Genomic DNA, 13163 nt, shown 5'->3' with positions numbered 1-13163 from the left:
AAAAAATTGCCACAAGAAAAAACACAGAAAGGTCAACACATGTACATGTTGAAATAAGTGTGACACGCCATTGGTGTCCATGTCGACACATGAGAATGAATACGAAAACATTCAAAAAAAAGAAAAATAAATCTTCAAAAACTCATGTCAACCTTTTTCATTGTCGACCATAGCCGTGTCAGTGTTTTGCATGTGCCATTTAATCCTGGGGTTGCCGTGAATCGCACGCGGGGTGAGGGGGGGGGGGGGGGGGGGGGTCCGCGAATCACGGGAGGAGGGGTTGTGGGTGGATGCCGTAAATTGCGAGGGGGGGGGTTGTGGGTGCCGCGAATCGTGGGAGGGGGGCGCGGTTGGTTGCCGCAATGACAGGAGGGGGGAGAAATCGCGGTAGGGGGGTCGCGGGGGGTGGGGCCGCGAATCGTGGAAGTCGTGGGGGGTGCCGCGAATTGGGGGGGGGGGGGGTGTCCGCGAATCACGGGAGGAGGGGTCGTGGGTGGATGCCGTGAATTGCCGGAGGGGGGGTCACGGGGTGGGTGGGGCGCGAATCGTGAGAGGGGGCGCGGGGGGTTGCAGTGAATCGTGGGAGGGTGGGTCGCGGGGGCGGTTGGTTGCCGCAATGACAGGAGGGGGGGAGAAATCGCGGTAGGGGGGTCGCGGGGGGTGGGGCCGCGAATCGTGGAAGTCGTGGGGGGTGCCGCGAATTGCGGGGTGTGTGCTGCGAATCGCGGGAGGGTGCCGCGAATCGCCACAAGAAAAAATCAACACAGAAAGGTCAACACATGTAAATGTTGACATAAGTGTGGCACTTCATTGGTGTCCATGTCGATGAATATGAAAACATTCAAAAAGTGAAAAATAAATCTTCAAAAACTCATGTCAACCTTTTTCATTGTCGACCATAGCCATGTCAGTGTTTTGCATGTGCCATTTAATCGTTGGGTTGCCGTGAATCGCGGCAGCGGGTGTCCGCGGGAGGGGGGGGGGGTGGTCGCGGGAGGGGGGGGGGGGTGTGCCATGAATTGCGGGAGAGGGGGGTCACGGGGGTGGGTGCTGCGAATTGCGGGAGGGGGGGGCGCAGCGAATCGCGGGAGGGGGGGGGGGGGGTCGCGTGGCCGGCCGCGAATCACGGGAGGGGGGGCTGGGTGCGGTGGGTTGCAGCGAATCGCGAAAGGAGGGGGGTCGTGGGGGTTTGCCGCAAATCGTGGGGGGTGCTCACCTGGTGTGTCTGGTGAGTAGCTGTGTCTTTGCTGGGTAACATGGGGAGGCAGAGGGGGCTCACTGGGCTGGTTCTCTGTCATGTGAGTCAGTCATGTGAGTCAGAGGCTCCACCCAGCGTTAGTCAGACACACTTTGAGTGACAGATGTAGCCAAATATATAAAAGAGATGAATCTGATTATCAACGCTTGATACCATAGAGAGCGCATCTACATTTTCTCTTTTGGGCGTAATCAGAGAACACCGGAGCATCGATAAACGTGTCCCACCACTAATGTGTCTGCCTGACATCCACAAGCCTTGCACACAATGTAGTAATGATGAAGAAATAATAATAATAATAAAAAAAAAAAAAAGGTCCTAATGTTAACAGGTAAGTTGCAAACACGGTTTATTTGGTGGTTCATGATGACCAAACCCATCGGCCAATTGTCCGTTTCCCTTGTCACATAAAATTCTAATTGAAATGCTGGAAAAGAGGGCAAAATAACAACCCCTATTTCTGGGAGCATGGTTATCTGTCGGGCGGTAAGTGCAGGGGCTGATCCGACCTCACTCAACACAGTGGGGTAAATATACTAAGAGGGGAGTTCTAATGCCCATAGCAACCAATCATATTATACCATCTAGAAGAGAATAGATAGAATCCGTTCCCATCTTCAACAGAACACCCATCTTAGTATTTAAACCAGAGAATCCGCCTGTTTGCACACTTCCGATTGGCGCATGTACAGATGTGTCCTCATACAGCTGGCCCCAATATGCCATGCACCACGAGATACCTGGCGCGAGTGAGACGGCAGTTCCCGGGCAACTCTGCTGACGTCAGACTTTATTTTTGCCGAAAATGCGTCTTCTATGCGTATAACATGAATGCATACGTATCTGCATATAAAATGCTAGGTTAGTGGTTTCCTGGAAAACACTGTAACAGCATTTCATATGCAGGCATAACCCACACAGAATATGGGCAAGCCACATATCATTTTAATCAGCTGAGTCTGCTAGTGCGTCTTATTTGCATAGTGAAAGCAGGGGGGAAAATACGCACAAAAAGATGCCCGGTATTAGTCAATGCACTTACAACTAGGCACGAGGGCTGTTTAACGTGACTGAAGTAAGGACATCTGTATGTGCTCAAGGTGGACAGGAGGAGACCATGTACGGGAAACCTTTACCCTAGTGTTCACTTGACGCTGTCTGATTATTAAAGGGCAAACCGTGCCCTACCTGTTTAGCAGCACCCTACTAATACAGCCAGACCAGTCTGTCCCGGGAACGCCCCCAACAGAGAGTTCAGCTGGCAGGCCCGCCCAATTTATGACGTCGGCAGGCAGGCCCGCCAATATGTGTGACATAACGTGAAGGGATCCCTATTTAGCCGACTGCCATAACTAGTACTGGTCACTCAACACTGCCATAACGGTACTGAAGACCCCAAAACACTTGACATTTACCCAGGAATGATACAATAACTATATCAGTGTCTTGAGCCTACATAACCTACAGTGTTAGCTTTCCTTTCACTCACCTTCAGCAACTTTTCAAGCTTTGATTCTTTTTCCTTCTCTTTCTTTAACTTTTTTTTAGATACGGCAGATCCGTCCATCTCATCCCCCTTTCGCTTCCTAGGTGGAACGCAGAATGGAACATTTTAAAGGGACGCAGAGTATAAAGACATTGATGCACTTTGGGCCAGGCTGTAAAAGCCAGCCAGACACTAGTTTGGTAGTATTGGTGGGAATGGATACAAATGGCAAATTGTGTAATCACACGGTTTACCTCTAAGCATGTCGTGATTCCATAGTGTTTTTATATTGGGAAGAGTCTACATTTGCCTCTTTAAAAAACAAAACCACACTCCTTACATTGGGGTAGATACATAAAGCAGTGATAAGGGAAGAGAAGTGTTAAAATGCCTGGTACTTTATCACCGGCCAATCAGCTTCTAACTGTCCTTTTTAAACCCAGACTGCAACTTAACAGTCAGGAGCTGATTAGCCAGTGATAAAGTACCAGGCACTTTATCACTTCTCCTCCCTTATCATTGCTTTATGTATCTACCCATTGTGGTCGTTCTGTGATTGGGAAATTGGAAATTCCTAAAAGACCATCAACTAACGTGACTCATCGTATCCTATAGATACGGATTCACTGTCCCTGATAGAGGGCACCGACACTGTCCCTTCCAAAGGGTATCGATTCACCCCAGGGAATCAGCCCCTATCACTTTCCATTGATGGTAAAACTCTTGTTCGACATAAGGAAAACCTTCTTTGTTATATACCTTTTTATTGCATTGCCCCTGATGAAGTCGTGTTGACGAAACGCGTTGGGCTTCTTAAATAAAGAATTACGTTTTGAACGAAGTCTACGTTGCATTGTTGAACACCTGAATTCCACTTCGGAAAAATGGATGATTGAAATATCATGTTTATCATACTTATATGCTAGGTGGTACCATTAGAGCGCGCTCCTAACAACCCCCTATTCTATGTTTACTCTGTGTTTCTCACTGACAGGAGAAACGTTTTGGAGTTGCGGCTTGCTGTTATGGAGAGGATTTTAAATGGCAGAAGAGAAAGATCACAACCGAGAAAGACTATGGCATCCTACAGGGATAATGCAAAAAAAAAAAAAAAAAAATAGGATTACCTATCCTATATAATAAAAGGGCTAACGCTGCTCCTCATCTATGGGGGTGAATTCAAGTGTTTTGAGCACCGGCGTCCACTAGATAGCGCCCGATAGAGCAATTTAAGTGTTGCTCCATTCATTCATGCATGCACAGCCGCTGTTATTACCGTTATTGATGTTGTTGCATCATTTTGACGGGCAGGTAACTAGCTGGGGATAAATCAAAATAGTGGAAAAGGCGCCCATACACTACAGCGATTTGGACGGATTTTATCCGGACAGATGGGGCAGAGTAATCATAGTTACATAGTAGTTACGGCTAAATAAAGACTTGCGTCCATCGAGTTCAACCTTGATTAGCGAGTATGATCTATTTGTTTATCCCTTAGTTATACGTAGTGTATTCTGATATGTTAAAACACAGATTAGGATTATTGCATGAACCCCTGGATGCTTTTACCCAACAGATATTTGTCCAACCTTATTTTGAACGTATTTACTGTGCCTGCCGACACCACTTCCCCAGGAAGAGTTCCACAATTTAACCCCTTCCTGACACAGCCAGTTTTTGCGTTCCTGACAGAGCCATTTTTTTTTCAAATCTGACATGTATCACTTAAGTGGGGATAACTTTTTTTTTGCTTTTACTTATCCCAGTGATTTTGAGATTGTTTTCTCGTGACACATTGTACTTCAAATTAGTGGTAAATTTGGGTCGATACAGTCTGTGGTTTTTTGTGAAAAATACCAAAATGTCGTAAAAAAATTGAAAATTTAGCAATTTGCAAAATGTTAAATTTTCTGCTTGTGAGACAAATAATCATACCACTCAAAATAGTTAATAACTAACATAGACCATATGTCTACTTTATGTTTCCATCATTATTTCAACTTCCTTTTAATTTTTTTGGACACTAGGAGGCTTACAATATCAATAGCAAATTTTCAAGAAAATTTCAAACACTGATTTTTTTTAGGGACCAGTTCAGTTCTGATGTGACTTTGAGGGACTTGTATGTGAGACACCCCCATAAATTATGCCATTTCAAAAACTGCACCCCTCACAGTATTCAAAACAGCATTTTGGAAGTTTGTTAACCCTTTAGGTGTTTCACAGGAATTAAAACAAAGTGTAGGTGAAATTTCAAAATTTCATTTTTTTTGCAGATTTTCAATTTTAATACATTTTTCTAAGGAACACAGTAGATTTTACTAGAGAAATGTGACTAAAAATTGATTCCCCCAATTCTTTTGTTTTCAAAAATATCCTATATGTGGCCCTAGTGTGCACGTTGACCAAACCACAGGCTTCATAATAGAAGGAGCACCTACTTGATTTTGGAGCCTCCTTTTTATGAGATTATTTTTTAGGCACCATGTAGGTTTCTAGGCACCATAAGATGCTAAAATTTAGGAACCCCCCCACAAGTGACCCCATTTTGCAAACTACACCCTTCAGGGAATTCATTTAGGGGTATAGTGTACATTTCAAACCCCCAGCGGTTTCACCAATTTTGATACAACTGGGCTGTGAAAATGAAAAAATTTAATTTTTCATTTTCACAGCTCAGTTGTATCAAAATTGGTGAAACCCCTGGGGGTTTGAAATGTACACTATACCCCCTGATGAATTCCCTGAAGGGTGTAGTTTGCAAAATGGGGTCACTTGTGGGGGGTTTCCACTGTATGGGTGCTTCAGGGGTCATTCAACCAGAATCTGTGCTGCAAAATCCAAATATCACTCCTTTCCTTCTGAGTCCTGCCATGCACCCAACTGGTATTTTTTGGTCACATGTGAGGCATTGCCATACTCGGGAGAAATTGGGGCACAGATTTTGGGGTGCTTTGTCTCCTTCATTCCTTGCGAAAATGAAAAATTTTGAGCCAGATCTGCATTTCTGCTGTCAGGGACAGCAGACATCTCCAAACTGTCACCGCGTCTATAGACGCGGTGACAGTTAGAACTCATGACGTACATTTATGCCATGTGTCGGGAAGTACATCCCGACCATGACGTAAATGTACGTCAAATGTCGGGAAGGGGTTAACTGCCCTGACCGTAAAAAAAGGTCTCCTTCTAAGGGAACGAAATCTTCTTTCCTCTAATCTAAACTCATGCCCACGTGTCCTTCCAGAAAAAAAGATGGCGCCTGATAATTCCTGATATATTTGTACATGTTAAGCATGTTCCCCCTTAAATGTCTTTTCTAGCGTAAACAATCCTAAATGGTTCAATCTATCTTTGTAGCTTAAATTCTCCATTCCCTTTATTATCTTTGGACTTTTCCAGTTCTATGATGTCCCTTTTTATAGTGCGAAAAATCAGATGCGCTTGATGTCCCCTCGGGTCCGATGCTTGTGCATCGAACCAGAGTCCGAGGTCGGACCACCTCAGACTCGAACCCCCAGCAGCGAGGAACAGGGGTTGCATGCAATCCATCACATGTGAAAGGACACGTTGCATGCGACCTTCCCGGGCAGCTCACGGGCGATCAGATACATCGCAGTAACGTATGGCCAGCTGAAGTGGTAGAAACACACACACACACACACACACACACACACAAAGCCAGCACTGTGTGACTTATTACACCACTCTCAGCTGTGCAGCATCCCTAATTAGAACACCTAACCAACGAGGTGTGAGGCGAATTACAGGAAGGGTATTGGTTATCCTCCAAGGGGAAATATTAGCAGAGCGAGAGCACCGGTGACTAATTATTAAGGTAATTAATCAAATCTACTGCTGACAACTCTTATGAATGGTGACATGGAGCATCTGGACCGCAATCAGGTGACAAGGGACAAACAGGAATAAATAGGTGGTAGTGACCCGCTCCCAGCGCACAGAGAACATCACCACATGGGGAGACTGCAGCCCCCACCAGAGCCTCATTCAGCCGACACAGGATAACCGGTAAGTCGCACAGTTTTGCTGGGAAGTACCGGTTTCATAGGTAACGGGATTAAATGCACACAGCAGTGGTGTAGCACATGGGGTGCCTTGAGGACCACGTTAACCTAACGGTCCATGTTTTAAGCATACCCATGCTCGGCCACAGGTAACAATTCATACTTCAATCAATTTGATTTAACCCTCTGTGCCGAGCCATGGATATACTTGGACCGTTCGGGTGCCTAGAGGGCTGCTTTTAATCAGATACATTCCGTGATCAGTATCTGTAGTGATTTCCTCTTCTATGTAGGAATTGGTCTGCAAATATAATGGAACATGAATTTTCTACAGTGTGTGTAAGGCGATCCAATCAGATCCATATACTGTATCAGCAAGGTGATAAATACACCATTGATTTAGTTTGTGCCAAGACATATTGGTGCAGGTGCACTAAGCCCAGTGAAGTGATAAAGTCGAAGATGATAACACAGCAGCCAATCACCACCTAACTGACATTTTTCAAACCAGAGTAACCGGGGTAGGAGCCGATTGGCTGGTGCATTGTCACCTTCCACTTTATCACTTCTCATCTGCCCACTTGTGCTGCCTGTGTCCGCGGGAGCCCTCCTACCTCCCCACACAGACTGCACGGCGCAGACAGAGAGCCTTCCATCTCCCTGCCTGCCGCCGGCTCCCTGCGGCGTGCAAATTTATACCAAGTCTTGTGTACTAATTATACCTGGTGTATTTAAGTACTTAGTACTGAGAAAAGATACGTCTTTACGGACACAGTACCTAAACTGCAAAATTCACTTATTGTCCATCGGTTTGTGATTAATCTGGTCAATGCCTCCATTTCAACCCCCCACTATTGTTGATGTTATAAAGTGTGGCGGGCGCAGCGAGCCGAGCCCGAATTGTGGCTCGCTACGCTTCGGGCTCGGTGACTCGCCACACTTTAAAATCAAATCCACACCGACGTGGATAGTGGGCGTATGAAAAGGTTGGGAGGACGGGTAAAGCGTCCGCTTGCCACGCTTCGGCCCAGACATGGGTAATGGGGGTGTTTTAGGAACACATTCACATCTGTCATGTCAGCCAGGTTTAAATGGTCAATGGTGCCCACACAATGTAATAAGCGCCGACTGACTACGCTAACTGCGTAAGCTCCGGCTGGCCGCAAACGGGCGGGAACACAACGCTGATACTAACAGGGACGCCTGACTGACTACGCTATCTACGTAAGCTCCGACTAGATGTGAACGGGCGGAAACACTACTGTAATACAGAAGCCACGTCAGTAAATAGACGAGTGCGTACACCTCATGCACAAGAGCGCAGTGAAACGCATGCTGCATCAGCCTGGTTTTGTTGTACATGTGACTTCTATAATTTTTTACTACACTAAACTTTTCTATACAAGGACACAATGTTTATAGCGCAATGTTTCTGGGACTCTTGGTAGTTAATTCTATTTAAGAAAATAACAAAATAACTGACATAATACCATTAAGTGCTTCTGGAAGGCATTCTCTGGTGAAGATTTATCTCTGTACATAAAACGAAGCTATAAAATTCAGCTCTTCCTCTGTAGATCAAACTTCAAATAGAAATAGGTCACAAGTGAGACGCTAAGGTCAGCTGCACCGGATTTCGCCTTATTATAGGTCAGCGGTTCCCAATCTGTGTGCCTAGGCTCCCTGGGGGGGCGGTGGGTTGGCGGTCCAGGTCAAAATTAAAATTATTTATGGTCAAAGTAATAGGCAAAACCAGTGCTAGCGAAGCACCAGCAGGTAACTGACCACAAGGATGACAGGGAGGCACAATTTACTTTCCATATTAGGTCAGCAAATATTGAAAAGTGATGGAGCCAATTTACCCGACATAAAATGTTCCTGGTTTCATCTTGAATTCCCCTCTATATTTATAGACAGATGAGGTTGTGAACAGATCAACGTTCCCTCATTCCCCATCTCTTCATAATACAGTGACATGGGAGTTAGGAATATCTGTGTACATATAGGTGCTGCAGTAGGAGAGCGTTACATAGCCAGTGTTTTCGGATGCGGACTTGAACACAAGACCACTACCATCGGATGCCAGGGGAATTTCTGTTGCAGTATTAAATGTATAGTATAATCATAACTGTTTTTGACATTCACTTTAGGTACTTTAAACACATCTCACGGCACCATGAACACCAGCGCCTCCTCCGCCATGGACCTCATTTTCAGCCTGGACATCCCTTACACAGTTGCGGAGACAGTGATTGCCGCGGCAGCCGCTTTAGGAAACATACTGGTGTGCGTTGCCGTCGTACAGGACAGGAAGCTCTGGACGGTGACTAACTACTTCCTGGTGTCTCTCTCTGTGGCGGACGTGTGCGTGGGAGCCTTCGCTATACCTTGCGCCATTCTGACCGCTGTAGGCATCCCGCGGTACAACCTGGAGGTGTGCTTGCTGATGCTCTCCAATCTGATCATGCTGACCATGAGCTCCACCTTCAGCCTCCTGGCCATCTCTGTGGACCGCTACATCGCTATCCTAAACCCTCTGCGCTACAAGAGCATAATGACCCCCACAAACTCCCTGATCCTGATCGTCGCGGCCTGGATCGTTGCATTTCTCAGCGGGCTGATGCCACTGATGGGATGGCACAAGCCACCGCCACTGCATGGCTACTGTATCTTTGTGCACGTCATCGATATGACCTACCTGGTGTATTTTTTCTCCTTTGTCTTCTTCTACTTGCCCCTGATCACCATGTTCATCATCTACGCCCAGATTTACTCTGCAGTGAAGAGGCAGCTGCAAGGCATGGTGGGTAAACACGGAGCGGGGATGAAGGAGTTAAAAACGGCCACCTCTCTCTTCACCATTATCTTCTTTTTCATGCTGTGCTGGGCTCCCCTACACGTCATGAACGGAGTAAGTCTGATCTGCCCACAATGCTACATCCCGCCCATTATCCTGCAGATTGGCATCATACTAACCCACGCCAACTCCGCCCTAAACCCCATCATGTACGTGTACAAGCTGAAGTCTTTCCGGAACACCTTCAAGAGAATCTTCCTGTGCAGGGGCGGCGCGGTCACACCGACTGGATGAAACTTCTGTTGCTCACCTGCATTCATTTAAATGCATGGAGCGCGATTCAGATTGTTCCTAGGCTGCACATAGGGTAACCTGTAAACTGCGTATTTTAAATACAAACTGCTAAGGGAAAGTAGTTAGGAAACACAGGCCAAAATCAGTGCAATCTAGGGTACCACTGCACATCATAGGCCTAATTGAATAGCCCCCCATCTGTATCCAAAAATGGATACTTCGGGGTTAACTGAATTACCCAACGAGTCCCCTCGAGAGAACTTGAGGAGGGAAACTCCAGACTTGTGGATTTTTGTTCACAACCGTCCAGTGCGGGGTGATATCGTCCACTGTGGGTTTTTCCATGCCAGACAGCAATTCATCTACCTGCCGCTAATTGAATTGAGCCCAAAAAGTAGTTCACACACTACTAGAATATATAATAAATATTGAGGTGTTAAATAAATAAAAGTTCTAAAAATGAAGAGAGGCGCTCTTTCCCATAGCAACCAATCAGATTCTGTCTGAATATACAGAATCTGATTTATTCCTATGGGCAACATCACCTTTTTAGAACCTTTACTAAATGTACCCCTAAAAAGGTGGTTAAACACTATACAGATGTACATTAATGGTCTCATCATGCATATCGTTCAGTCTGTACCCACTATATTACCACCGATGGACGTTCCCGCAGATCCCTATCGCCTGAACGTGCAGTGAAATCTGACAATATCGTCAGTGACTGCATGTTCAGCGTGGGTCCCGGAGAAATCAATGAAAGAGATAGTTTACGATATCATTTAGTGTTTAACCTGCAAGTCGTTTGTTTTGCTGCACTGTCGATATCGATGTTGCCTGGAAGGCCCGGAGCAATTTACACTAAACTTAGTACATATGACTTACTATCTGGACAAAAATACTGTGGCCCATATTCAATGTGGCCAGCGAGGAGGCTAAATGGCGGGGATCGCAGAAAACAAGTGATCCTCGCTGTTTAACTCCCCGCACCGGCCACTCACTCAACATTCCGGGGCAATCCTCGATGGATTCCCCCAAACAGCGAGGCTCGTGGCTAATGCAGGGAGCCTGCTGCATTTGGCCGTTAGTCTCGCTGTTTTAGCAGCTGCATGCGGCAATTACTCCTCACTCCAATAACGGAGCGAGGGGTATCGGCGTATGCAGGGGGTCAAGTGAATACTGACCCTGTGAGCTGTCACAGTGAGCAGGCAGCCCTGCTTGCTGTCACACCTCGCTCGCAGCATTGAATACTGGCGTATGTGTGTGTGTGTGTGTGTGGACACACTACAAAGAGGGTCAGGAATGCAAGATATGGCAGAGTTGCATACACATAAAGGGGGTAGAGGACATGGGGGTCTAAGAAAAAAAATGTGATCAGATCCAAGAGCCCACCGCAGACAGGTGTATGCTGCTCACTTCATGGGTATGGCGAGCGGTTAAGAAAGAAGGATTAGGCAATGGATAAATCACAGTAGACGCACAGATGCGAGCGCTCTCACTGGGCTTGTTCAGGACCAAACCACTTTTTAAGTTTTGTACAAAGTTTGTGAAAAAAGTAGCGGAACAGCAAATGATAAATGTAATCCCATCCCCTGAAGAAGTCTCTGCATGAAACGCATTGGAATTTACATCACCCAGCACAAGAACAGGGGTCGGAAACTCAAAGCGATGCCTGGGCTCTACTTGCTGGTCTGAGGCGACACATGGCAGAGATATCCCCTGCATGAAGTCTCATTAAGGAACACTTATCTGACCTTAACTAGCTGCAAATCCGATGAATGCATCGTATATCTATATAGGCGTTTAGATGTACCCAAGATGGGCCTGAATGGTGGGGTCCCCAGTCTGCAGGTCATGCAGTTGACATACATACCCCTCATTCTTTACTGCAGGGAGCTTGGCTTTCAGAGACTCTTTGTCTTCTGCACTGAGAATGCTAAAACCCTTCATCTGGCTGGCGTTGTATATCGGGAGGAAGCCAAGTTCTTCCCTGCGCTCCACAAAGCAGTCTGGGTGATACCAGCGGTCAATCATCCCCAGCTGAGGCCGCTCCACATCCAGGCTTTTCTTCGATAATCGGACTTGACCCTGCACATAGAACATACACAGGCCCGTGCTGAATAACATGATATACCTATTCATTAGTTCACATTATGCAAAAGCAGGAGGAAGCCACAGACAGATTTATAAAGTGGGCGGAGCAGGATCCCCAGCAGCACAGAGTATATCAGGAGATGAGTGATGTGTGAGTGCGGACAGGGCTGCATGTGACAGGGGCAGGGACATGATGTGAGGAGGGGAATGGAGGCAGCAGGAATCCACAGGCTGAGAGTTATATAGTGGGAGGAGCAGGGTCCCCAGCAGCACAGAGCACCAATGTGAGGCTTCTGTCACACTGGATCAGGAAGATGGGGGTGTGGCATGCACCTCTATAGGTGATGGAATGTACTCATCCAGCTACTATTATTTAATATGTCCTTTGTCTTACCTTTTCTATTTTCTGATCACAGCCTTTGCACGTGCTTCGGTTGGACTTTGCATATTCCGCTGCAAAATCGTTAAGCGTCATGCTGGCTTTACCTCCTTTAGATTCACCTCCTGCCCCTGAGGGGGAAAAAAATAAATAGCTCACCAGCTGGAATGCAAAGATTTCATATTTCACAGCCCGCATTATTCTGCACAGAGGTGTAAAAAAATACACCTCAACTAAAGTACTAAAAATATGTGCTCTGGGTGGAGCTCACTTACTTAATATCTGAACCTCTTAACGTTACTTCAATAACTCTCCCAAAGTGTCTGTAATCCTATTCTGATCTATAAACTGGCTCTAAAGTGTTAGCCATGCTGTCAGGGTTGCTTCCCGTGATCTATTATTGACCAAGGTCAGGGTCCGTGGACAGGACTAGCGCACAGAGCAGCAGACAGGACTAGTGCACAGAGCAGCACCGGATAGGACAGGACTAGAGCACAGAGCAGCAGCAGCACTGGTCAGGTGGACAGGACTAGCGCACAGAGCAGCAGCATAGGACAGGTGGACAGAACTAGCGCACAGAGCAGCAGCAGCACCAGACAGGACTACTGCACACTGCAGAAGCAGCACCAGACAGGACTACTGCACAAGCAGCACCAGACAGGACTAGCGCACAGAGCAGCAGCAGCACTGGTCAGGTGGACAGGACTAGCGCACAGAGCGGCACCAGCACTGGACAGGACTAGCGCACAGAGCGGCAGCATAGGACAGGTGGACAGAACTAGCGCACAGAGCAGCAGCAGCACCAGACAGGACTACTGCACACTGCAGAAGCA

The 13163-nt window shown here is 46.7% G+C and overlaps 1 protein-coding gene and 1 pseudogene across 1 annotated transcript in view; one reads left to right on the top strand and one right to left on the bottom strand.

Annotated features, from left to right (window-relative positions):
* PARP1 (poly(ADP-ribose) polymerase 1) overlaps positions 1-13163 on the bottom strand; it is a 53938-nt gene that overhangs the window by 28418 nt on the left and 12357 nt on the right. Inside the window, 3 exon segments of the mRNA XM_083175534.1 lie at positions 2748-2844; positions 11731-11945; positions 12346-12461. Coding sequence (XP_083031660.1) covers positions 2748-2844; positions 11731-11945; positions 12346-12461 — 428 coding nt within the window.
* Positions 8943-9857, top strand: LOC146062401 (adenosine receptor A1 pseudogene; annotated as a pseudogene).

Source organism: Crinia signifera, chromosome 3, assembly GCF_055691185.1.
Source record: "Crinia signifera chromosome 3, ASM5569118v1, whole genome shotgun sequence".
NCBI classification, from domain to species: Eukaryota; Metazoa; Chordata; class Amphibia; order Anura; family Myobatrachidae; genus Crinia; species Crinia signifera.
This window is presented reverse-complemented; position numbering and strand designations above follow the sequence as displayed.